We start from the raw sequence: 27,696 nt of genomic DNA, 5'->3' as shown, positions 1-27,696 counted from the left end.
GATTTTATTTCCCGTCATGTGTTCTTGGATGACAGTGAACAGGAGTATATAGCAGAGAAGCTCTCACAGTGTACACGCATTACAGACACTAGTTATAGGAAATACCATGAGACCCCAAATAAATACTTTGTTTCATTGTCTTAAAGAGATTGCCCAACGAATAACACTTACTATGAAAACACTGGGTTCTGACAGCAGGAACCTCTATTATGTGGGGATGTATGTACCCCATATAAATGAAGAGGTAGTCACCCACATCTGCTGCCTGTCTATAAGACTGACAATGATGGCGGAGTAGAGCAGCGGTGAACATGAGCACTTACCGACTCAAACATGAAGTTAACTACGAATAGTGTAACGGGTAAGAATATAGACAGACTTTCATGACCGGATGGTTGCAAAATCTATATAGAATTTACAAGCCTCAAAAGGACAGATGTGCACACGGGGATATAAAGCTAGTGACATGGGGTGTTCCTGAGATTTACCATCCCCTCCCTACTATAGGTGTGTGCGCCTACTCTAGTGTTTTACATATTACCTTGTATTAATCTGCGTATGAGCATTTCTCCACTATACGTCCCCCACCCCCTGGAGGGGATATGGCCAACCCCCTCAGTGCCAGTGTCACACCATAGGCAGTGTCCCTGTACTAGCCAGTAACTGCACCGCTACATCTCTACAAGATAAAGCTATTTATTTTCTACATCCTTGAAGCGAAACAACTGGAATCTTGTCCTTGTATAATTAGGCTTTTGGAAATGCATTCAAGTTTCCCATTTATTTTATTTATTTTAAAAGGACAGTGGAATGGTATCAAGGCAGAAAACACACAGGCCGGAGGGCGTTCAGGCTTCTAACTTCACAGAGTCCAGCATGACACGGCCATCTTTATATTCCTCCGTCTCTTCCAATTCTTTTTCATTATCCTAAGAGAGAAGAATGGTCATTTCCAGGATGGAGGGTAACATATGTATTGGAGCAATCCATCCAGGTGTGTGGGGGCTCCAGACTCTCCCCACATGTCAGGTGATGTCAGGACAGGGTCATTTAGTTTCTTACAGTCTCACATCTTCCTTCCCTCCTACAACTCAGGACATATATAGCATCATTTCTACATCAGGACCGGGCACTGTGCGGCCTGCTGATAACTTTTAAGCGACCCGTCCGCCACAATCACATCACCTGCAACTATTGTGGTGGGCGACATGCGGGGAGAGTGAAGCCATAAAGTAGTACTGCTCGTGGCCTGGGTGCAGCTGCCGAGCTATGGCGTAACCTGTCCCTGTGCTGCCGCTATGCACCGCACGGCTCCCTGCACCTGCAACGTAAAGATGTCACTACACTGCCGGGAGCCTTACTACAGGGCAGAGGACAACCAACACTGGAGGGACCAGAAAGGTGAGTACTTCTTTTTGTTGATGTTGCTTTAAATGTTAAACGAAGGGACAAATGGGACACAAAAAGGAGAGTGCATTATAAATGAGGTCAATACAAAAGAGGGCACAAGAAGAGGGGGCACTATATATGAAGAGAGCACAAGAAGAGGGGGCCCTATATATGTGGAGGCATAAGTAGAGGGGGCACTATATATGGGTGGCATAAGGAGAGGTGGCACTATATATGAAGAGAGCACAAGAAGAGGGGGCACTATATATGTGGAGGCATAAGTAGAGGGGGCACTATATATGTGGAGGCATAAGTAGAGGGGGCACTATATATGTGGAGGCATAAGTAGAGGGGGCACTATATATGTGGAGGCATAAGTAGAGGGGGCACTATATATGTGGAGGCATAAGTAGAGGGGGCACTATATATGGGTGGCATAAGGAGAGGTGGCCCTCTAAAACAATTCCACTTCCTCATGTAACCCCCATAGGAATATTGATAGCCCACCCCTAATCTATATCATATGCAGGAGTTTTATGTAATAAAGGTAAAATAATAAATGATTATAATCTCATATTGCCAAGTCCGTATAGTTTATATACTTACTAAGATCTGTTTAAGATCCATATGTGCCGCTTCAAGCCTGCGGTGACAATCTGGGATCATCATGCGAGATTCCTGTAAAATTTCCGTCTGAAACAATAAAAATGAGAATGTGAAATGACAGAAGGAAGGATTCTGTCATCTGGAGTCTTGGGGATGACTGAAAAAGATGGAACTTAGTCACAAGTTTTTATTTTGTTTTAGGTTTTACAATGTAGATGTGGGTCTGTTGCTTTTGTCCCGGTCAATAGAGGCGCAATACTAAATCTGATCTTCTTTGAATTTCATGCAATGTAGATGCTATAAGGTTACTTTAAAGGTTATCTAACATCACAATCCATCATAATGAACCACGAACACTTATTCATAGATCCAGGCACCGTGGCTGTGGTTATCTTCTTATATTTCTTATCCATGGCCTCCTTCCTTCCAAAATCAACTTCTAAAATTATGATAATGATCCAGAAGGGCTCTGGAGGAGGTTATGAGAGCTCCTCCACAGTGTAGATTCATATGTTGTTACACTGTCTCCCTCAGCACTCCACCCTCTCTCCATGTATGCTGAATCTCACACAGTAGGAGATGGAAGTGGTCCTGCACAGCCTGTAAAGCTACAGAATGGAAGGGCTCAGGTAACATAACCCCCCAACGCTACTGGGCACAATTTTAGAACTTGATTCTAAAACTAAGGAGACCATGGGTAACAAATATAAGACTTACCAGTCACGGTGCCTGGATCTATGAGTAAGAGTCGATGGTTTATCAAGCTGGATTTTAATGCTGGATTTTCTTTAAAGGGGTATTCCAGGAATAAGCACAATTCATATTCAGATGGGTCAATAAATTATAAGCTAACATGTATTTAGTAGTAGTATAAAATTTTGCTCCCCTTAGCAGAAAAACATTGTGGATATAACTATAATAAATAATCAAATTGTTATCGGCCCTTTAATGAGTCCATTGCGGTTGTCCCTGTGGAGGAGACACCGGACAGAAGATGTCCGCTGGTCACATGTCCATATCACGTCCTTCCCCTGCCTGGGCAGGTCATGTGATCAGCACTACGTTTGGTTGTAGTCGGTTGGTTGCAGTGTATCCAGTATAGCCGGTGTTTTGGTGATGACAGTTACACCTCATTACTATGGTAACGGAGCAGGACAGTCTGTTACATCATCACTGGGAACAAAGCATAATAGGGAGGAGCTGTTACTGAACTGAAGGATCATGGGAGTTGTAGTTGTAGATGGGGGGCCATCCTGAAGATAAAATAACCTTACTAAGGAAGTCAGTTAAGATCCACATTACATTTTGTGGATCATAAAAAGTGCAATTTTGTGATGAATGACCTTGAGTTTTGTTGTATACATTTATTTATGGCACTATGGAATTTTGCACTAGAAATTCATATTCCCGGAATACCCCTTTAAGTAGTCTTCACTGGTGACTATACATTGTGAAGCGTAAAAAGTACAATTTCCACCTGTAGCAGTCCGAACCACATCACAGTAATATGACCTTTTAAAATAAACACACCATCATCTTAAAATATATAGAACACATTCCCACTTCTCCCCCTCAAAACATAGTAAAACAATAAAAATCTAATAGCTTTATTCCCACTTTAAAGAGCAAGAACTCCTCTCTCCATGACCACAGCCGGTGTGCGGAGCGCGGTATACGTGTCTTCCCTGTTAGTGGCTGAAATCGCAGCCTGAGCTTGGAAAGTTTACTTAAAAATAAACTCTTTCTGCTGCTTCCCCCCCTCCCCCCCTTTCCCCGTGAAAGGGATCAGCTGGCTGCATGGAAATCGCCGGCATCTTTTGGTTAATAAAGAAATACTGTGCTGAGATAATATCACATAGAGATAATTACTCCGGGAGAAAAAAGCGTCATTGAGTATATTGATCATGTGGAGCGGCCGCCGCGGGAGGCTTTAAGTGAGAGAGAAAAGTAAAAGAAAATGAAAAGCAGAAAACAGCAGGTTCATATTTTGATGCTTATCATGCATAAAAAGTTATTACTTATCACTGCATTTCATTTTAGCAGAGATGATATTCTCACCATGCGCTCGGGAGGAAAATTACTAAACTGGAACCCCACCGGAGGTGAACATTTTTCCTGCCTACATACTCTTAAATGTTGTTTTGTGAAAATCCTTAGGTTAAGGATAAGAAATACTAGCGGGTTTATTGTCTCCCTGCGAACGCGAGGCCCGGGCCGCCTGAACTGGGATCGATATACTCTATTCAGCAGACGACGCGCCAAATTATACCATTTTTAACTGTAAGACGATGATGTTGTGATGGGTGTAATAATATGAACCTTCCCGTTTCATCCTCGACATGAAACAAAAAAAAAAAAAAATACAACAGAAATGACAAAATTAACGTCTAGAACATGTCAGCACTTTATTGTCCCTGCGTAGTAGAATAAGGCAAAAAACAAAAAAATTATGGAAACACATAAGAAAACACATAAAATATCAAGTGATGCACAAGGCGCCTCCAGCAGTTGTGTAGCGGATTTATACCTGTGTAGGAATGGAGGTTGTAATAGTAGCTACTGAATAGACCCAATGCAAAAAGGGAGAAGAATACTAATGTACTAAAAAACAAACAAACCACAAATTAGAAAAAAAAAGTTCTATATTTTGTTCACTGATTTTAAAGAAAATCTAGCATCAAAATGAAAGTCAACTTTTAAATTTATGACATGGGGAGCCCCCCTCCCATGCTGCAGCTTCATAGGCTGTTACACTGTTCCACCTTCCCCTGTCTGTAGCATAGTAAGCTTTGATCCTGAAGGTTTCTGGAAAGGGTGGGTTCTCTTCCCCCTCTGCACGATGTTATCTCACTGCAGCAGAGGAAGTTTCAGAACACAGTGATAGGGGAGGGGGCGAGTTCTTCTTGCACACGAACAGTCTGTGAATATGCAGCACAGAGGGGGGGGGGGTCTAGTGACACCCTCAAAGCCCTTTTGTCTTTTTAGCATAATTTTAAAAGTTGCTTTTAAGGAAGAAGGCCATGAATAACAAATATAAGAAGATTACCACAGTCACGGCGCCAGGACTATGAGTAAGTGCCTCTGGTATCATGAAGGATTTAAAAAGGTAGATTTCCTTTAAGCTGTAAACAAAAATTGACGACACATTCCTGTAATACAAGTAACCCGGTCACTTGCCTGCTTTTTAATGACATATTCATCTCCTCCTTCACTTTTCATGCGCTCAATCTTCTCTTCTTGTTGCTTGGCTTCTTTTTCATACATTAACTTTTCCTTTGCCAATCTGTATGGAACAAAAGCCAACAGCATCAGTACCAGTCATCTAATACCGCCTGGATAACAACATGAACCATATAAACTTCTGGAGAGCGTGGATCCAGAATGATGAGAAAGTGTTAGTATCTGGAGACATACCCCTTTAAAGTGAACTGGTCACCACAAAAATGTAATCTCTGACACCATGTAAAACTACATCATTACCCACAAAGCAATGCTTTCATCTCTCCTGCTTTATAAGTGCTTATTCAGATGGAAGTGTCCATTGCGTGTACAAAAAAAAAAAAAAAAAAAAAAAGCAGACGTGTGATGTCCATGTGCAGTCAGAATTCTATTGGCACCCGTTTTTTCCCCACATGCGCATACACCTTCCTGCACTGCCCAGCAGGTTGCAACATTTGAGAAAAAACAGACCACATATGGATGTCAATTATTTTTTTTTGGAGAATCCATAGACTTCTATTAAGGTCCGTGGTCTGCATGCTGATCAGTACGCTCTGCACACGAAAAAACGCAATAGCACGCAAATGTTAAAAACGCCAGTCAGGGATCCTTACCTTGTCATTTAAAAAGTAGTCAAGCGTTAGAAAAAAAAAAAAAAAAAAAAAGGTTATATAATGAATATTGCGGATGATAGTAAACTTTGGAATATACTTTATTACATACATCTGTTCTGCTGTTCTCTTTCTTCCTTATTTAAGGAGTTTGTGTAAATCAGCTTTCTGCCCTGTATCCACTGACAGCTCAGAGATAAAAGAACCTGATAAAGCGATCACTTCAGTCTAATCTACTCATTATCATTAGCCTCCTTATCTGTCTGAGGTGGATGGATCTCAGATGGTTGGATTTCAGATACACTGCTCACTACAGGAGAAAGAAGCAGAAAAGGTCACAGTGAAGCTGCTTTCCTTAAATTATGTGTATTACAAAGTTACTTATCTGCTGTATTAACTTCTGAAATGAAAACAAATACTGTAGCTTCAAAATGTTCAAATGCTTCTCTTTAACCCTCTCCTCATACTGGGTGTAGGAGCCAAGCGGGTGGTCCTATTCAGTGATAAAAAACCATCACTCCTTCGTGTCCCACAATCTCAGAATACAAAAAATTGTCTGGGGCTACAATTATAAAATATATACTGTAGTTATGACTTACATACAAATTCAACTTAAGAACAAATCTATGGAACCTATTTTGTATGTAACTTGGGCACTGCCTGTATCTAAATTTACAAATGAATTTTGGGGTTTTAGAGAAGTTTGCACAGGCGATGTTATCCTAAATTATAGTACATTTAAAAAAAAACCCAAAAAAACCCCTAGAAATTGAAAAAAAATAAAAATTGTCTGTAAATATTTCATGACAGAAACGCAAGTTCATTGATCATCAAGGTTCTTCCCCAACTAATGAAATTGAACAACAACTCTCCGGCCCTAGAGCCCAAATGAAAGCTGCCAACCTGAGAGGCAACGCTCTTCTTCCCCCTCACAAGGTCAACGCGAGATGTGCGCAAAATGTCTGCAGCCGCTAAACAAGAGCCGACAAGCCTTCATTGTTCTTATTACAGCGCTTCAACGCCACCACCGAGAAAATACAGGAGTAAAATAAATACAAATACCGGGATTTACATTTAGAAGATCACGAGGAAATGGCTAGTGGCAAGTAAAATGACCTGACACAACTGGAGGACCATTTGAGAGAGAATTATTTTACGCCCTGTTAAATCAGTCAAGTTTCTCTGATTAGAGTCAGATCAGTGGCAGAAGAGGTTTATGCTTCCTCAAACCTGACAGAGACATTGGAGACAAATAGGGAAAATGTGAAATGATGGATTGACTTTTGTCCTCATCAGAAAACTACTTCAGGGGGGAAAAAAACCATCAACATATGTAGGAGAAAAAAAAATATATTGAGCCGTCCAGTAAATAATCTACGCACAAAGACAATTCACAATCCACTGGTCATAAGCTGAAATCTTTCTGCCAAAGTACAACTATAAAGTATTAAAAACTTTTTCCTAACATTGCACAAAGCAAAAATAAGCAATTCTCTAAATTAATTACAGCAGTTTTTTCTGATATGCAAATAAGTATAGAAGAGTCAAATTCTGAAGAGAAGAATCATGTTCTGTCCATGCTGCCAGTGAGCTCCGCCTCCTTTTCATTGACAGCTCAGTGTCTTCAGATATCAGCCTGAGCAGAAAGGAAGCCCTCTCCCTGTCCTTACCGAAATGCTGTCCCTACCGAAATGCTGTCCCTCTCACAGCATTGTGATTTTAGCAGTGAGCGCTGTGTGGAAATCTTCTCACCACTTAACATACCTAGTGATGGGCGGAGCCAACATAGTCAAAGGCAGAAAAGTTTGGGGAAGGATTTTACTGGTGGGAGGAGGCAATCTTAAGTGGTGAAGCACAGCAGGACGGGGGTGGGTGGTGCAAGTAAGGTTTATTGTGCCTGTTCTTGACATAGGTCCCTAACGCGTTCCAGGTGAATTGCATTTTGAAACTGGGGAGGTGCTTCCAAAACACACGGTGACTATCACGTGTGTTTTGCGTCAGACCCTCCCCGTTTCGGCTGTATTGCGTTAAAAACTCTATTTAACCGGAATGTGTGAATACAGCTTTAGTAGTTTTTGATCTACAAGTGGAGTTAAACAGAAGTATTGATACAAAAGAGAATAAATTGTGCTCAGTACAGACCTGCGTCAGGGGTTTCCATTTTTTACTGTGTTAAAGGAGAGTGTACTGGGAACAAAAAAATTGGAAAGTGAACAGGTGGTCTTCCATTCATTCTGTTCCCACTAGACTTAATAACGGATGGCTAATGGAAGGTCCATCTAATAGTGTGGGGCCGGGGGATGAAAGAGATGTCTGCTATTTTATTATAGAAGGGGATCAGAACCTGACTTCAGAAAATGGCTTTAGTCAGAAAGGTCAAAGGGAAATACTTTTCAATGAGATTAACGAATATGGTCCTTAAATTTATTTGAGACAGGTGTGGCCACTATGATAAATTTGGTGCATCTTGCTAGACATGCAAGACATTCATGGCGTCTCTGGGCTTAAAGGGGCATTCCCACAAAGACAAGTTTCTTATATGTACTCGGGATATCAAAATAACACATTCTCTATTTCACAGTTATTAACAAAAATACAGCATCTCTATTTTCAGTGGCCCATAGACATGACCCTGTAACTTCTGACTTGGGGTCGGGGACGCCATATTGGATTTCTGTGTGACAACGTGGAGCCGAGATTTCTGTCTCTCTCTGCTCTGAGCCTGTAGCCATGCCCCCTGCATGTAGCGCAGAGACTCTCACAGATCACTTCCTGCCAAGAAATCATGAGCAGAGAGAGAGAGGCTGCAAACTAAAAGGAGATAAGTGATCTGGGGGAAGGGGGAGGCAGGCACATATCTGTGAGATGTAGCAGAGCTAAAAGTGTAACAGTGTAAAATAGAAAGCCCCTGTCTAATAGAAATCTTCTGCATCTCATCTCTGATCTGTCTCAATTCTCTTTCTGTGTCAGTGTGTTAGTACAATGTCAGAAGCCAAATGACAGTGTATATACACCTGTACCCTGATAATGTTACCGCATTGTCACTCCACAAACTAGATGAATGATAATGTGTCTGCTTAAAGAGGCCCCGCTCACACCCTGGGATTTTGCACTGAGCAGCCTAGGTAGTGATAAGAGCTGAAACAGCAATAACACTGAGTAACATTGTAAACTAAGGGGTAAAAATATTGTGTTATCACTAAGGGATTGAAATGTGAGAATTTTCATTCATGGGAAAACCACCATTTTCTGTGGCAAAGTAATGGCACACTCAATCTGATACAGTTAAGCGGTGGTCTCCAAAGTGAAGGCTAGAGCAGTCACTCCAGAGCAGAGGGGAGGGGCCGAGTATGTTCAGTGTCAAGAACCCACCCCCTGGACATTACAACAGTGGAGTCACATATCTCTCCTGACTTGAGGTCATGTTACCAGCAGACTACCTTTAATTGAAAAAATCATTATGCAATGAATAATGCAGTTTTATTCAGAAAAGAATTTATAATTTGTCAGGCATGTGGGAAGAGCTACAGAGACTGTACAAAGACTACCCTCATGGATAAAGCCCTGCTACATAGATATAGATGACCGCTTCCAGTGGTTACTGACATGGTGCCAATAGCAATGATAAGCCAAGATCCATCCTCTTTAATACGACCCGTTTGGATCTGTCGCCTTAAGGGAGGACTAGGGATATAGTCTTCTGTATCACACTTTCACGTGACAGAAGAAAAATATAGAACAATTTTTGCTGTGAAAGAGAGAGTGTATGACAGAAGAGTCGCATGATAATAACAGCTCAGTCTCCTTTATTACTACAGAGATATTGCTTGTTACAATCTCAACCTTATCTTTAGCATCTGTCACATACAAGACAATCCCAGTTCATTGTATCTGCCAGGAAGATTCCCGGCCAGCCCGAGCTCCTCAATTCTCTTCTTCCCAGCAAATGGAGGCTAACATCTATTACTTTATCACTTTATCTCATGTGTCAGAAAATGTTCACAAAGATCAAAATATGATCCATACGTGCACTTCTAAGACGGATCGCTTCCATGGTAAAAAGAAATAAAGGAGCCCTGGAAAGGCCTTGCTTTTCTCAAGTAACACACAAACCACATTAGTCTTCAAAAACACATCTCAAAGGGAACCTGTCACCACGGGTCACCCTCCAAGCAGTAATGAAGTTTAAAAGTGTTCCAAAGATATCTTATTTTTTCATTATTGGTGCTCCCATTAATGTAAAAGTAAGTTATATTCCACCTATTGAGTTCCAAAGATAAAGTCAAGGAGGCGGGAGAGCTCCGGTATATAGTCAAGCTCCCACGGTTCACACTCCTGGCCCAGTGCTCCCTCCGGCAATGTTTTCCTCTATGGTTCACACGCATGTGCAGTGCCCCCTTGTGCTCGGTGCCAATCCTGTGCATTTCCGGGATTGTGGGATCTTTTCGTAATCTTATTCTTTAGTACTCTTCAGGAGAAACTCCCCTCTCTAATGCTCGCTCATGGGATGCACCAAAGCGGCACACGTGCGGTGCACACGGGTAGCAGGCCAGCGACAGCAAGGGACGCACAGGAGTGTGAGCGGCTGAGAGGAGGCGAAGCAGCTTGACTGTGTACTGGAGGTCCCGCGTCTCCCTGACTATCTTCAGAGGGCAAGAGGAGGAGTAAAAGTTATTTCTACACAAATGACATCTGTGGTGACAGGTTCCCTTTAAAAGTTAAATTTTTGTGGCATTATAGAGCTGGAAAGCAATTGTTTGGATTGTACCCGCCATTGACTTTTCTTACATCTTGGGTACTAGTTAGGACAGAGTTGTGATACATTGCCTAATGAGAGTCTTAAACACACCCCTTTCCCTTTATTGGTTCAGGCTACAGACACTTCCTCAGGCTGACTAATGTGTGGAAACATCTCCCAATCTCCAACTGGTAAAGTGTCTCCAGGATAAGGTGAGCGACACAATCTTGGTGCAGCATAAAACTAAGACAGCATGTGGTCTATGCAGTTTTCATTTTTTTACATGGTCACATGAAAATGGTATTAAAATATGGCCATATACATGGAGCCTTAGAGACATTGTGCAGTCACAACAAGTTAAACCCTATCCACGGTGGGGGTTCCAGTGGTAGGACCATCACGAGAATGGGATCGGACATGCAACATCACAATACTTCAAAACCAAGGACAACCGATTGAACAGAAATTGGTGAATCAGGAGTGTATTCAAAAGCTTTGCAATATGAAATATCAGTATAAATCCTGGAAATTTGCAACAGTCTTGTATAATAACAACGCTAATATATCATCTTCTATGTTCTACTGACATTTAATTAAATTAAAAAGGAATATTCTTGATTCAACCAATTATGACCTGTGAGCACCACTAGGCCGGGAGTCACAGAAACGGTATAATGTGCTCCACTATTTTTGTTACTCCCATAAAGGTACATGTGATATGAGGAAAACTGCAGAGTTGCAACACTTTTAGACAACTTCTATGTTCCTATAATCTTCTAAAGGGATTATACCAAGATTATAAATCATCTCCAATGCATTGGATATGTAATAAGTGTCTGATTAGTGGTGGTCAACCCACCAGAACTTCAATTTTGACTGGTATGGAGGTCCTATATGCCCCATATAAAGGGGGTGGAGTATGCATAGTATACATTTATAATAATAGGTATAGAGCGCACACAGATTCTGCAGCGCTACACAGAGCTTGCCAATAGGTCCCTGTCCCCAATGGGGCTCACAATCTAATCAATCTACCAGTAGGTTTTGGAGTGTGGGAGGAAACCGGAGGACCCGTAGGAGACCCCTGCAAACACAGAGAGAACATACAAACCAGTTGCAGATGTTGAACTGGGACTTGAACTTATTCACTTGCGTGAAGAGAAGACCGCTATAATGCTCAATTACCTCTGACAATTCCGTAGCACCTAAAGTTAAAGTTCATTTGGGCTACATACAGGAACCCCATTCTTCCATACTTAGTGGTTGGATAGGCGATAACTTGAAATCTCAACACTTTAAAGCCTTCAAGTGGGAAAAAATATTCCAAGGAAAGGTTGTGCTATTATGTTGTATTCATATACTGTCTGGTGTTCGTATACGGTGAACCTCTGAGCACTCGTCATTCCAATCCTAAGAAAATTAATATCCACTGCATGAAGCTACACGACGCTGGCAGCGTAAACGCGCTTTATTTTTCCAACCATCCCTATAAAATCAGCCATTTGTAATCCAGCTGCGTGCCTATTAGCTGTGAACCATAGCAGCTCGGCTCATTCTCCTAATCTTCCGTCTTAACTCCATTTATTTGGCTTATTTTTTTTTTCTCCTCCTCTCCCTCTCCTCGACGCGGCTCCTTTACAAAATACAACACTGCCCCTTCGAAGATTAATTGATCATCAATTTAATCCTAATTTGGACCAAGTCAGGTGGTAAATGGACCATTTTCGCTTGATTGTTAGTGAAATGTGTGCAAGCGCATTGATAAATTTTGATTATTTATCAATTACCGCCAAATGAAGTAAATCTATTGAATAAATTCCAACCTGATTGCCGTAATAGAGTTTGAAAATATTGCTATTGATAATGATTCTCGCTAATAGTCTTTTCCGGCTGCAGTTCCTGGGTTGTCGGCGAGACAACAAAGAATTCATTTTTCATAACATCAGCGGCGTATGCCTCGGCAATCCTTCATTAATCAGTTACATTATGGGGCTGCTCCTCCGTAATGTGTGTTGCTTTGCTCAGAAAGCCTAAAACACTTTGTCATATTTTATGTCAATTATCAGTAATTTTAATATCCTTCCATCAAGGCATCTTGTAATAGTTAACATATGCTACAGCGAGTGTCTTAAGACTCCTTGAGATGAGTTATACCGCGCTTTTCCCGAGGCTTTGCGAGTCACAATGCCATCGGCGGAATGCAAATAACAAAAACGACAGTCTAATGAGAAAAACGTCCCTTGATCTTAATTTCTGATTGCGGCGGCTAAGTCACTTAGAGCCAGGGTGGAGCTGAGACGCTCTTAAACGAATCTGCCAGTGTGTTTTCCCAAAGTTAATGGAAAAGCCGCTCTCTGGAAAATGGAAAAAAGAATTAGACCCGACACACACATTCAGCAACCCTAATACTGTATTTTTGAGGCATGTAGCCGGTGCCGGTTCAAATGACAAAACCAAATTACTGTTGTCATTTTATTAAGGGGATCCGCTGTGCACGGAGCTAACTGAAATGTGCAAAACTGTATAAAAGCCATGCACAGTGTTTTTAACTTCCAGCCAGAAGGAAAGCCGGGGGCCAGGGATTCATTTTCCTTTACTTTCTTGACTGCAGGTCTCGCCCAAGGTCACACTTTAGTAAATGTGCGCCCGACGCCGTTGCCGAATTATAAATGATACGGAATGGAGGCCACTGTTCACTGAATTTCTATTTCGGTCGAGGAATATGCTGCCACCGACTCAAACGGATTTCTTTATTACAGCCAAGAAATTAATCATAATCTGGCTTTTTCGGGGTCTGAATAGGCAGGTAGTTAAGCTGTAAACGCATTGTGTAAAACCTGAAGATCAATGCCTGGCGCACAAGTTAATGAAGGTTCCCTCATTTTCATTAGATACATTGACCTCATCTAAGAGCTTGGGGGGGGGGGGAAATAAATAACGTGAGGAAAATATCTTGAATGTTCGTCATATACTGAGGTCGTTGCATACGTAGATCTGGAACAAAGCGTATAGATCGTTATGGTCATGGAGAAACACAAAAACGCTTCACATCTGCGCAATCCTTCCATTTTGTAACGTTAAACGGATTTTTAAAGTAAAAAGTGTCCGTTTTTTCCATCATCTGTTAGGCCTTCCGTTATGTTCGATAGTTTGACATGAACCGCAGCACCATATTGTTGGTCTGAAGTACAGGATAGCTAACGGAAGATTACTATACAAGACGGATGGTCTTGTTTTGTACCATCTATTCTATCCTGAACATGCGTTACAATGCGTTCTAATGGAAAGCAAGGTAGTCGTCTTTTAGAACTTATACCAATAGAGGTATCTGTTAGATTAACCAATACTTTACTCTTTTAGGATCCGTCAAAACATCCATTAAAATAAAAATCTCTTATTCGAAAAAACGGAAACTCCTAATCTGAAAGCTGAATGCAGATGTGAGCCCGACTTCTTTGGGTCCATGGACAACGCAGTTGACTCTCCAGACCTGACGTGCAAGTAAAGTTCAGATGTAAACTCATTCAACTGCTGTGGATTAAGAGAACGACTGCTCGTTAAGAAAGAGGGCATACACTGCAATCTACAGCCCATATCAGAAATGTTCTACCTGTACATGAAAAGTTTTTTCTGCGGTTTTAGCAGGAGGTCAATAAATGGGATAGTCCGTTCTGAACAGGACCTTTCCTCAGCGGTGCTGGCCATAGACAGGCAGCATGTATTTACCTGCCGGAGACACTGGCATGTGTGCAGTTTGACTGATGAATAAAAAAAAAAAAAAGGTTTCTTTAGTGTCTGCTTTATAATACAGCAGCCACCTGCTCAGCGTGCGAGCCCTCACCATCTAGTGGAATCCTCTTGATGACGTACATACACCATGCGCCGTCACCAAGAACTCAATTTTTTAATTATAGACTAGTCTGAAACAAGCAATGTCTCGAACAGCTCCACTTCTAAGGGGACAAATAGGAAATTACTTCAGCAGATTCCTTCAAAAGACTGACATCATTCTCACTCACACTCTCTTAGACTTTACTGTCAAATATGGACTGCAGTGTCTAAGCGGGTGCAGAAAAGGCGACCTCCCTCTGCCACCCACCGGCTCTCTGAGGCGGCAATCACAGGGTGCCGATGGTGTTGCACAGTAACTTCACACCCCTCCAAGCCCAGGTTAAAAAAAAAATAACTAAAAATGTATTTATCTCGTATGACAAAAAAACAAAAAAAAAAATTATGCCCATATAGAATTTTTTTTTTTTTAATTATCACACAAAAAGTTATATTAAATGCAATCAAATAACGTTACAAATCCCTAGTGTGCACAAAAAAGACCACCGGTCTTTTTGCAAAAATAACCCCTGACCTCCCGCCATATCAACAAAAAAGTTATGGGGCTTGAAAGGCCCCCAAAGGTATTTCATTATGCAAAGGAAGGTAATTTAAAGAAAAACAAAACAAATAACACAATGTAAAAATTTTGCAACATTTTATGCATATTGACCCAAAGAAAAAGTTATGATATTTAGGTTCAACTAGAAAGGAAGAACCTTCTTATTAGAAAAAACTTCAAAAACCTATTAAAATATAGTGTACAAGATTGTGCAATTAAAAACTGCATTTCTTCCTGAAAAACAAAAACAAAAAAAGACCCCCATTTGTCTATAGCTTGTACAAAGAATTGACAGAAAAAAAAACAGTCTAGGCACTAATGTGAAAAACAGGTGCAGCGATAAGGGGTTAACTTTTTTAATGTGTACAGGCGGTCCCCTACTTACAGACAGTCGGTCCCCGACTTACAGACAACCCATAGTTACAGACAGACCCCTCTGACCTCTGGTGAAGTCTCCGGATGTGACTTTAGTCCCAGACTGCAATGATCAGCTGGAAGGTGTCTGTAATGAAGCTTTATTGATAATCCTTGGTCCCATTACAGCAAAATATGTTTAAACTCCAATTGTCACTGGGGCCAAAAAATTTTTTTGTCTGGATCTACAATTATAAAAAATACAGTTTCGACTTACATACAAATTCAACTTAAGAACAAACCTCCGGACCCTATCTTGTACGTAACCCGGGGACTGCCTGAATATGCAAATAAGGAGCAAGTGCAACAGGGGTGGGCTGATTAGCCTAAAGACACTCAGGAGTGTTCCGGATGCCCTATAAACCCTTTGCCTAATACCACCTCTGCCAGGTAATGTTAAATAAACCATTATAAAGTACTGAAATGATTCAGAATACAGACAAAGACAATTTTCAAATCTGCACAGTGTAGGCTATTGGAACCTTTTGGGAGCAGCTTTCTAGGTGCATTTTCTCCTTAGATTTGTCTCTTCTGACACACAATGCTTTATAGTACTGTGTACTTAGCAGAACAAAAGAAGCTGGAAACTTTTTTTTATATCAACACCTTGTCCTTATACTCGCTTTTAAAAAAAAAAAAACGTGCCTTTCTTATACGTTCACCACTCTCATGTCTATTCAGTAATATCTATAGCAGAAATATGCCACGCATGATATTTGTGTTATGGACGCCTGCTGGCTTCTGCAACAAGTATATTCTCTAACCCAGACAACATTCACAGAAACTAAACCTTTACACGGACAAGTCTGTACGGTTTCTGACCGCCAGCATACAAATCCAATTATTGTCTTAGAAACACATAAAAATTTAAGAGGGTTGAAAGAAGTGAAAATATTTATTAAATTTGATTAAAAAATTGGTTGTTTTAGGCATATTTTCATTTTATCATTATAAGTCTCAAACAAGGACAATTACCTAAAATCTACAACGTGCCGTTACTTAAATATAGCAAAACCAACAAGATACGGGGCGTCTCATAGCGTAATCCGACCATCCGATATCAGGGCTAACAAGAAGCGACTCTCTACCCACCTATATGTACATTGGCATTGGTCGTCTACTTGTCCCACTCATTAACCCCATAATGCATTTAGACGTACATGTACGGCCCAGCGATCTACCAGGCTGAGAAGCAGAGCCGCGTGCGATTGCCACTACCAGCTGGGATGGCGATACACTCGTAGCTGCTGGTTTTAGGCTTTCCTGTAGCTTCCCGCAGGTGGCCCTTGGACAACTCTTCTGAGAATCGTTTTCAACTATTTGCCCGAAATCTGGCAGGGAGAACCTGGTTGTAGCCAGTTTATGGTGGAATTATTTATGGCGTGCTTCTGGATTATGGTCCAAACATTGTTCACTGGCACCTTAAAGGAAACCTACCACTTGGGATAGGGCTTATAAGCAGCACATGCCGTGCACCAGCTCAGGGTGAGCTGGTGCCGGCGCTTATCTTCGTTATGTTTTAAAACGTTTTTAAAGAGTTTTAATTTATTAATCTTTATATCCTTACCAGCTTCCCCGCACTGAGGTCCGCGCTCGGCGCACCATGCGCGCTACCACTTCCTATTCAAATGCGCGCACGGTTGTGCGCATGGTGCGCCGAGCGCGGACCTCGGTGCGGGGAAGCTAGTAAGGATATAAACATTAATAAAGTGTTAAAACAGTTTAAAAACATAACCCCGAGCTGGTGCACGCATGTGCTGCTTATAAGCCCTATCCCAAGTGGTAGGTTTCCTTTAAGTAGTTTAAAGATTGCATTGTTTACGGAACAATATGTTCTTGCAACAATGAGGTCTGGAGACAACTCAATGGCCTTGCCCATTTTGGGGCGTTCAGCTAAACCAGTTGATATGTTCTCACTAAATATCAGGATTGCTTTCTAATTACTGACATCGCCGCGGTCACACATCGCCACGTTTAACGCATACATTTAAAAACGCATTGCAACAGCTGAAGAGAGATCTGCCGAATTAAACAGCTGTTACCACTTGCTTTGACACATGCGTTAACACGATCTTAGCGCATGCGTGTTAACGGTTGCGTTTTGTAAACACAAGTGTTAACAGCTGTTTAATCATCATCAGCTGTTGGAACGCGTTTTTAAACACATGCGTTAAACGTGACGTGTGACCGCACCCCAAGGCTTTTTGTACCTCTAAGTCCCCTTCCACACTTGCGCTGCAGATCACGTCAGTTTGATCAGGGTGCGATCAGGGTTTGGTCAGTGAAAAACGCACATTTTGCATCAGTTCAATCAGTTTTCAGTCAGTTTGTTCAGAGTCTCAGTTTTTCACCCGCGTTTTCAATGCAATTTCAAAGTGTTTTTCATGCGCAGGTAATGCGTGTGAAAGGACTCAGGACTGAGCTCTATCTTTTCTATAGCAATTGCTGCGTGAAAAACGCATTGCACGTGCATGTGTCTCAGAGTGCAATGCGTTTTTGATGCGTCTCCATAGACTTGTATGGTGCGTTTTTCATGCGCGTGACTTGCAAAAGTAGAGCATGCTGAGATTTAAATGCGAGTTAAAAAAACGTGCGTGTGAAAAAAATGCAAGTCTGAAAAGAGCTATTGATTACAATGGGTCAGAGTGCAATGCAAGTTCTGCGTGTCAAAAGCATGCGCAGAAAACGCGTGTGAAAAACGAAAGTGTGAAAGGGGCCTTATTCTTCACGTGTTCAATGCTTGTTCCCTGTGTTATTTCTCAGTATAACTTTATATATAAACATATATGACTTGATTGCTTTGCCAGTGTGGATTGGATGGGTTGTTACGGACACTTGATGAGAATTTTCAGTAGCACCTTTTGAAATATATTTACTTAGAAAATTGGCGACATGTTGATAGTGATCACCACTGAGATACATGTTTGGCTGGCACATTTTAGTTCTTATTTGTATAAGGGTGGTGACTCACATGGCGTTTTTAGGCCGTTCTTGGGCCGTTTTTAGTTAACCAATTAACTGGTCAAAAACGCATGCGTTTTTTACGATCTGAAAACGCACTAACTAAAAATGGCCCAAAAACCAGTCCAATACGCCCTCTACGCAAGTCTATTTTTTTTTTAATAGACCTGAAACATGGAATTTTTCTCAAGAAGTAACATTGTTGAGATCTTAATACACCAATAAATAATTTGTGACCCCCATTCAGAACTTGAGTCCAAACATCGCATTAGATTTTCTTTTTATAATGTAACCCTTTACTGCAATGGATTTGGGAAATGAATTTCACACACACAAAAAAATTATTGGAAAAAAATACTGCAATCCATGCTCCCCACAGGTTCAGATGTAAAATTCTTAATCAAGGCTTGTAGATTTGTAATTATGGGATGTCAGCTACATTTAAACAAGAGTGTTAAAAGATTGTTAAAGTTAAACTAACACAATTGCAATGTGAATTGTCTTAGTCTCATTCTAATCTACCCATGTCACTTTCATTTAGCCGGAAGGAAACAACGGGACGGTGTCAGCGCTGTTTTTGCATGGCCCCAGCACTCTGTATTCACTTTAAATTGAAAGCCATTATTAGTTCCAAATGAATAGAAAAAGACATATTTAAGGATAGTTTATGCAATTAAAGACTAACTTATGGCCTTGCCAGAAGCCCCCATCACACAGATAGCTCTACATATGTTCTCCGGGATGGCACCAAGGTCATAAATCACACACTAAACCTCCATGTCAGCAGAAATCCATCCCAACCACCTGCAAGTCCAAAAGTCCATCAACCAACGATAAAGTGCCTGATCCCACACGAATGGTACACTTGTAGTGATCAATAGAACTATAGCGCTTACAGTCACATCATCACTAACATAATCAATTATAAAAATGTCCTTTAAATGTCTGTTCTATTCCTGGATTTAGGGGAACATTTATATGGTCCAAGGGCCATACTGCCCAACCTTAGGGGGCCGCATCAGTAACCAGCACCCTAGATGTACTAATAACCACAGTACAGCACAAAATGCCACCACAGAAATTGTACACATCACAGTACAGCAATAAATACCCCCCAGAGAAGACAATATTACTGGAGACCCCCATGGTAGATAATACTGGAGACCGACCCCCAGAACAGACAATAATACTGGAGACCCCCCAGTATAAAACTTATAATACTGGAGATAGTAGAGCAGACAAAAAATGGCTCCTCTTCTCCTCCCTGCAGCACATTGCAGCTTCTTCTCGGGTCCTTGTGCCGCTTTCTTCTGTTTCCCGTGCTGGTTGTATGCAAAGGCAACAGGACTCGGAGCAGAACTGCGCCAGTAGCAGGAGAGGACCCGGTAGTAGTAGAGTACAGCTGACAAGCACTTATTTCTGGGTCCTCTGCTCCCGGCGCTTTGTTCTGGGCCCTGACCTCGATGCATACAAGTGAGAACTCACCGCTATCGGGCCTCCTCCATCAATGAGCACTTCCATCAGTCATGTTCATCAGTTATGGAAGTGCTCACTGAACTCTAACTGCGGGCCACAAATAATGGCTTGATAGGCTGTATGTGACCTGTAGGCGTTGAATGTGTGCTGTTTTTTTCTTAATGATATGTATGTGAACCATTTAAATAAAAATAATAATCCCATATCCCCAGGACTATGTGACTGCAGTGACCCTCGCTAATCATGAGAACCAGGGGGGTCCTGTTCTTCCTTATCGAATGAAGCAATTTCAAACACTACCTTATTATTGAATGGAGCAGCGAGAATCATGCTCCACCAGCCACTCCATTCAGTGGGGGACATTTATCATTACTTCTCTGCCCCAGGAGGGAGTGTTAGCCCCATAATTGCGGACTCTCTACAGTTGCATTTGGGACATTTGGACGCTATTTTCCGTTATGGGTTTAAAAGCCGAGATTAACCATCATTACGTTTTGATAGATCAAACATTTTGGGACATGGGGATACCCAACAGGTTTATAATTTTTTTATTGTTTATTTTTATATCAGTTAAAGGCAATCAAGTGATTTCAATTGTCTTTTTTTTTTTTTTACTTTATTAAAATTTTAAAAAACATTTTTAACCCTAGGTTGTCGGATTATCCTGCCGTACTATAGTATGGCAGGATATAGGGTTTTCAGACATGATGTATTACAATGTGCCACTGGCACATTGTAACAGATCTTCAGCAAATACACAGATCCTCGTGGCGACAGATCATCTCTCCCCGATGACAATCATAATAAAAGGGCTAACACCTGCAATATGCAGCACACACCCACCATGTATGGAGAGGGCTCATCCATTAAGTCCTTTCTAGACACCCGCAGCAGATATGTGTAAGGGGTTAAACGGCAGAGGTTGGTCTATTAAACATATACAGTGGACCAGCTGGATTTCAAGGATCAGCCACAACACTGAGGACAGGACCCTAATACAAGGAGTCCCTTTTGCCCCACAAAACAGCAGCGGTGAACTGTAATGATTGCCATTTGATGGGGAAGAAAGGACTATATTACTATAATGCAAAGAGTCCCAGACTCTGCTCTGTGTTTGGTCAGTGAAACAGGACACTACATGGTCCACAATTCTATGGTAGTCTGAAACTGCCCTAAAGGTACAGTATCCTCTCAGATCACAGACCGTACTGCCAGGTCTTGGCTTTGTAACACCCAAGCAGGGCTCAATTTGCTCCTGAAAGGGTGCCATTCTTGAAGAGGAGGATTCCACCAATGGGAATGACACTTTATAGGGATACATCAAAGGTAAAACAGGTGGGGGTCTGGTTGCCAAGACAATACCGATTGCTTATAGCAGTGTTCCCCATCCACCCGTCTGCGGCCCAAGACCAGCCCGTGGAACACCAGGTTTCGGGCCATGGCCGATCTCTGTAAAAAAAAAAATAAAAAAAAAATACTCACCTACCCTGTTCCCCTTGCTGGAGTCTTCTCTATTCTTTTACTTCATTTCTGTGTTAATGCACTGCTCTATTGCCAATGTGTGTGATGATGTCATCACATTGCGTCTCCTGACAATAGAGCCATGCACTAATGCAGAAGAGACAAAGGAAGAGAAGACTGCTGCAGGGGAACAAGGATGGAGAGTATTGGATTGTTTTTTTGTTTTTTTTTACAGAGTTTGGCTGGGAAAGGGGACATTGCAAGAAGAGGTTGGGGGTAGCTAAAGGAGGGGGGACAATATAAGCTGGGCACACCGGGGGATATGGTGGGGCATGACAGACTGAATCCCCCCCACCCACCGGTCCCGGGGCAAAAAAAAAAAAGGTTGGGGACCATTAGCTTAAAGGACATCTACCACCAGCATGAAGGATTGTAAACCAAGCAGAGGGACCTACCGGTGTGCCTCTGGCAGGATCTGCTCTTGTTTTTGTCCTGGTTTTTACAACAACAAAAAAAGGCTTTTCAGATTATGCAAATGGACATCCAGAGATGTTAGAGCCGAAAGGGGGCACACACCAGTATGTCAGTGTGCTTGGTTTACATTGCTTCAGCCTGGTGGTAGATGTCAGATAAATTATTGTGGAGAGATTACATAGACAAATGTGTACACAGCACTCCTGGGAAAGGGGGGGGGGGGATACATAGATGGACATGTGTACACAGCACTCCTGCATGGGGGGAATACATAGATGGACATGTGTACACAGCACTCCTGCATGGGGGGATACATAGATGGACATGTGTACACAACACTCCTGCATTGGGGGATACATAGATGGACATGTGTACACAGCACTCCTGCATTGGGGGATACATAGATGGAGTGCTGTGCACACATGTCTATGCATCACCCCCTGTAGGAGTGCTGTGTAGATATGTATGTCTATGTATCCCCCTGCAGAAGTGCTGTGAACACATGTATGGCTAGGTATCCCCCCGTAGGATTGCTGTGTACACATGTATGTCTAGGTATCCCCCCACACACACAGGAGGGTTGTGTACACATGTATATATGGGATGGGGGGGGGTACATAGATGGACATGTGTACACAGCACTCCTGCATTGGGGGATACATAGATGTCTATGTATCACCCCCTGTAGGAGTGCTGTGTAGATATGCATGTCTATGTATCCCCCTGCAGAAGTGTTGTGTACACATGTATGTCTAGGCACCCCCCCCCCACACACACAGGAGGGTTGTGTACACATGTATTTATGGGATGGGGGGGGGGGATACCTAGTCATACATGTTGTACACAGCACTTCTGCAGGGGGATACATAGACAGACATGTGTGCACAGCACTCCTGCATTGGGGGATACATAGATGGACATGTGTACACAGTACTTCTGCATGGGGGGATACATAGACAGACATGTGTGCACAGCACTCCTGCATTGGGAGGATACATAGATGGACATGTGTACACAGCACTCCTGTGTACACATAGATGGACATGTGTACACAGCACTCCTGCATGGGGGGGATACATAGATGGACATGTGTACACAGCACTTCAGCATGGGGGGATACATAGACAGACATGTGTGCACAGCACTCCTGCATTGGGAGGATACATAGATGGACATGTGTACACAGCACTCCTGTGTACACATAGATGGACATGTGTACACAGCACTCCTGCATGGGGGGGGATACATAGATGGACATGTGTACACAGCACTCCTGCATTGGTGGATACATAGATGGACATGTGTACACAGCACTCCTGCATGGGGGGGATACATAGATGGACATGTGTACACAGCACTCCTGCATTGGGGGATACATAGATGGAGTGCTGTGCACACATGTCTATGTATCACCCCCTGTAGGAGTGCTGTGTAGATATGTATGTCTATGTATCCCCCTGCAGAAGTGCTGTGTACACATGTATGACTAGGTATGGGGGGATACATAGATGGACATGTGTACACAGTACTCCTGCATGGGGGGATACATAGATGGACATGTGTACACAGTACTTCTGCATGGGGGGATACATAGACAGACATGTGTGCACAGCACTCCTGCATTGGGAGGATACATAGATGGACATGTGTACACAGCACTCCTGTGTACACATAGATGGACATGTGTACACAGCACTCCTGCATGGGGGGGATACATAGATGGACATGTGTACACAGCACTTCAGCATGGGGGGGGATACATAGATGGACATGTGTACACAGCACTCCTGCATTGGTGGATACATAGATGGACATGTGTACACAGCACTCCTGCATGGGGGGGATACATAGATGGACATGTGTACACAGCACTCCTGCATTGGGGGATACATAGATGGACATGTGTACACAGCACTCCTGCATTGGGGGATACATAGATGGACATGTGTACACAGCACTCCTGCATTGGGGGATACATAGATGGAGTGCTGTGCACACATGTCTATGTATCACCCCCTGTAGGAGTGCTGTGTAGATATGTATGTCTATGTATCCCCCTGCAGAAGTGCTGTGTACACATGTATGACTAGGTATGGGGGGATACATAGATGGACATGTGTACACAGTACTTCTGCATGGGGGGGATACATAGATGGACATGTGTACACAGCACTCCTGCATGGGGGGATACATAGACAGACATGTGTACACAGCACTCCTGCATTGGGGGATACATAGATGGACATGTGTACACAGCACTCCTGCATGGGGGGAATACATAGATGGACATGTGTACACAGCACTCCTGCATGGGGGGATACATAGATGGACATGTGTACACAACACTCCTGCATTGGGGGATACATAGATGGACATGTGTACACAGCACTCCTGCATTGGGGGATACATAGATGGAGTGCTGTGCACACATGTCTATGCATCACCCCCTGTAGGAGTGCTGTGTAGATATGTATGTCTATGTATCCCCCTGCAGAAGTGCTGTGAACACATGTATGGCTAGGTATCCCCCCGTAGGATTGCTGTGTACACATGTATGTCTAGGTATCCCCCCACACACACAGGAGGGTTGTGTACACATGTATATATGGGATGGGGGGGGGTACATAGATGGACATGTGTACACAGCACTCCTGCATTGGGGGATACATAGATGTCTATGTATCACCCCCTGTAGGAGTGCTGTGTAGATATGCATGTCTATGTATCCCCCTGCAGAAGTGTTGTGTACACATGTATGTCTAGGCACCCCCCCACACACACACAGGAGGGTTGTGTACACATGTATTTATGGGATGGGGGGGGGGATACCTAGTCATACATGTTGTACACAGCACTTCTGCAGGGGGATACATAGACAGACATGTGTGCACAGCACTCCTGCATTGGGGGATACATAGATGGACATGTGTACACAGTACTTCTGCATGGGGGGATACATAGACAGACATGTGTGCACAGCACTCCTGCATGGGGGGATACATAGATGGACATGTGTACACAGTACTTCTGCATGGGGGGATACATAGACAGACATGTGTGCACAGCACTCCTGCATGGGGGGATACATAGATGGACATGTGTACACAGTACTTCTGCATGGGGGGATACATAGACAGACATGTGTGCACAGCACTCCTGCATTGGGAGGATACATAGATGGACATGTGTACACAGCACTCCTGTGTACACATAGATGGACATGTGTACACAGCACTCCTGCATGGGGGGGATACATAGATGGACATGTGTACACAGCACTTCAGCATGGGGGGGGGATACATAGATGGACATGTGTACACAGCACTCCTGCATTGGTGGATACATAGATGGACATGTGTACACAGCACTCCTGCATGGGGGGGATACATAGATGGACATGTGTACACAGCACTCCTGGATTGGGGGATACATAGATGGAGTGCTGTGCACACATGTCTATGTATCACCCCCTGTAGGAGTGCTGTGTAGATATGTATGTCTATGTATCCCCCTGCAGAAGTGCTGTGTACACATGTATGACTAGGTATGGGGGGATACATAGATGGACATGTGTACACAGTACTTCTGCATGGGGGGGGATACATAGATGGACATGTGTACACAGCACTCCTGCATGGGGGGATACATAGACAGACATGTGTACACAGCACTCCTGCATTGGGGGATACATAGATGGACATGTGTACACAGCACTCCTGCATTGGGGGATACATAGATGGACATGTGTACACAGCACTCCTGCATGGGGGGGATACATAGATGGACATGTGTACACAGCACTCCTGCATTGGGGGATACATAGATGGACATGTGTACACAGCACTCCTGCATTGGGGGATACATAGATGGACATGTGTACACAGCACTCCTGCATTGGGGGATACATAGATGGAGTGCTGTGCACACATGTCTATGTATCACCCCCTGTAGGAGTGCTGTGTAGATATGTATGTCTATGTATCCCCCTGCAGAAGTGCTGTGTACACATGTATGACTAGGTATGGGGGGATACATAGATGGACATGTGTACACAGTACTCCTGCATGGGGGGATACATAGATGGACATGTGTACACAGTACTTCTGCATGGGGGGATACATAGACAGACATGTGTGCACAGCACTCCTGCATTGGGAGGATACATAGATGGACATGTGTACACAGCACTCCTGTGTACACATAGATGGACATGTGTACACAGCACTCCTGCATGGGGGGGATACATAGATGGACATGTGTACACAGCACTTCAGCATGGGGGGGGATACATAGATGGACATGTGTACACAGCACTCCTGCATTGGTGGATACATAGATGGACATGTGTACACAGCACTCCTGCATGGGGGGGATACATAGATGGACATGTGTACACAGCACTCCTGCATTGGGGGATACATAGATGGACATGTGTACACAGCACTCCTGCATTGGGGGATACATAGATGGACATGTGTACACAGCACTCCTGCATTGGGGGATACATAGATGGACATGTGTACACAGCACTCCTGCATTGGGGGATACATAGATGGAGTGCTGTGCACACATGTCTATGTATCACCCCCTGTAGGAGTGCTGTGTAGATATGTATGTCTATGTATCCCCCTGCAGAAGTGCTGTGTACACATGTATGACTAGGTATGGGGGGATACATAGATGGACATGTGTACACAGTACTTCTGCATGGGGGGGATACATAGATGGACATGTGTACACAGCACTCCTGCATGGGGGGGATACATAGATGGACATGTGTACACAGCACTCCTGCATGGGGGGATACATAGACAGACATGTGTACACAGCACTCCTGCATTGGGGGATACATAGATGGACATGTGTACACAGCACTCCTGCATTGGGGGATACATAGATGGACATGTGTACACAGCACTCCTGCATTGGGGGGATACATAGATGGACATGTGTACACAGCACTCCTGCATTGGGGGATACGTAGATGGAGTGCTGTGCACACATGTCTATGTATCACCCCCTGTAGGAGTGCTGTGTAGATATGTATGTCTATGTATCCCCCTGCAGAAGTGCTGTGTACACATGTATGACTAGGTATGGGGGGATACATAGATGGACATGTGTACACAGTACTTCTGCATGGGGGGATACATAGATGGAGTGCTGAGCACACATGTCTATGTATCCCCCTGCAGGAGTGCTGTGTACACATGTCTGTCTAGGTATTCCCCCGGGGGGGGATATATAGGACAGATGTACACAGCTCTTCTGTAGGGGGGATACATGGGTGGACAGATGTACGCAGCTCTCCTGCAGGGGCACAGGTTATTATATAGCGACACAGGAGCACGTGATGGCCCCCTCCATTGTCACCGGACACAGGGTCTCCCGTGCCCCTCCTGTCAGGCCGGTGAGGCTCCTCCATTGTGTGGTGTCAGGCCCAGCAGCCATTACTGACAGGCCCGACCACCGCCCGCGGCACTCACCGCTTCACTACGCCGGTTTTGATCTTGATTTGCCTCAGCCGTGGGTCCGCCATCTTTACCGGGGATGATAAGAGCGCGATGCCGTCACCAGGAGGACACGGAGGATGCGCGGGCAGCGTGAGCCGGGCGGCGGGTGTCACTGAGAACGGGGAGAGCGTCTGCGCATGCGTGCGTGTCTCTGGTTGCTATGCAGCGGTGTGTACAGTGTGGGTCACTGCCGCCTGTGTATACAGGGCCTGTACACACACACTATAATATCAGTGCGGTAACACAGCGGCTGTCACATACTTGTACACCCCATAATACTGGCAGCCAAATATTTTCTTTAGGGTGTATTCACACAGCGAATTATGTTTCCACTGCGCCCTCTGTGGTGGTTACTTTATTTCCATTTACCTCTCACCCTTTTTTATTTATTTTTTTACCAGAGGTAAATAACGAAAATACTGATGGTAATGTGAACTGAGCCTC

At 43.3% G+C, this 27,696-nt stretch overlaps 1 protein-coding gene across 1 annotated transcript; it reads right to left on the bottom strand.

The window, feature by feature from the left end:
• Nucleotides 1-680: 680 nt before the first annotated feature.
• On the bottom strand, nucleotides 681-27,401 carry TBCA (tubulin folding cofactor A). Its single transcript, XM_072137894.1, has 4 exons — nucleotides 27,226-27,401; nucleotides 5,173-5,278; nucleotides 1,996-2,082; nucleotides 681-929 (listed from the first exon to the last, which is right to left on the bottom strand). The coding sequence occupies exons 1-4, from the start codon at nucleotides 27,276-27,278 to the stop codon at nucleotides 849-851; spliced, it is 327 nt and encodes a 108-aa protein (XP_071993995.1). The 5' UTR covers nucleotides 27,279-27,401; the 3' UTR covers nucleotides 681-848.
• Between the last annotated feature and the right edge of the window lie 295 nt (nucleotides 27,402-27,696).

Source organism: Engystomops pustulosus, chromosome 1 (assembly GCF_040894005.1).
Source record: "Engystomops pustulosus chromosome 1, aEngPut4.maternal, whole genome shotgun sequence".
NCBI classification, from domain to species: domain Eukaryota; kingdom Metazoa; phylum Chordata; class Amphibia; order Anura; family Leptodactylidae; genus Engystomops; species Engystomops pustulosus.
Note: the sequence above shows the minus strand (reverse complement) of the source record. Positions and strands in the feature narration are given on the sequence as shown.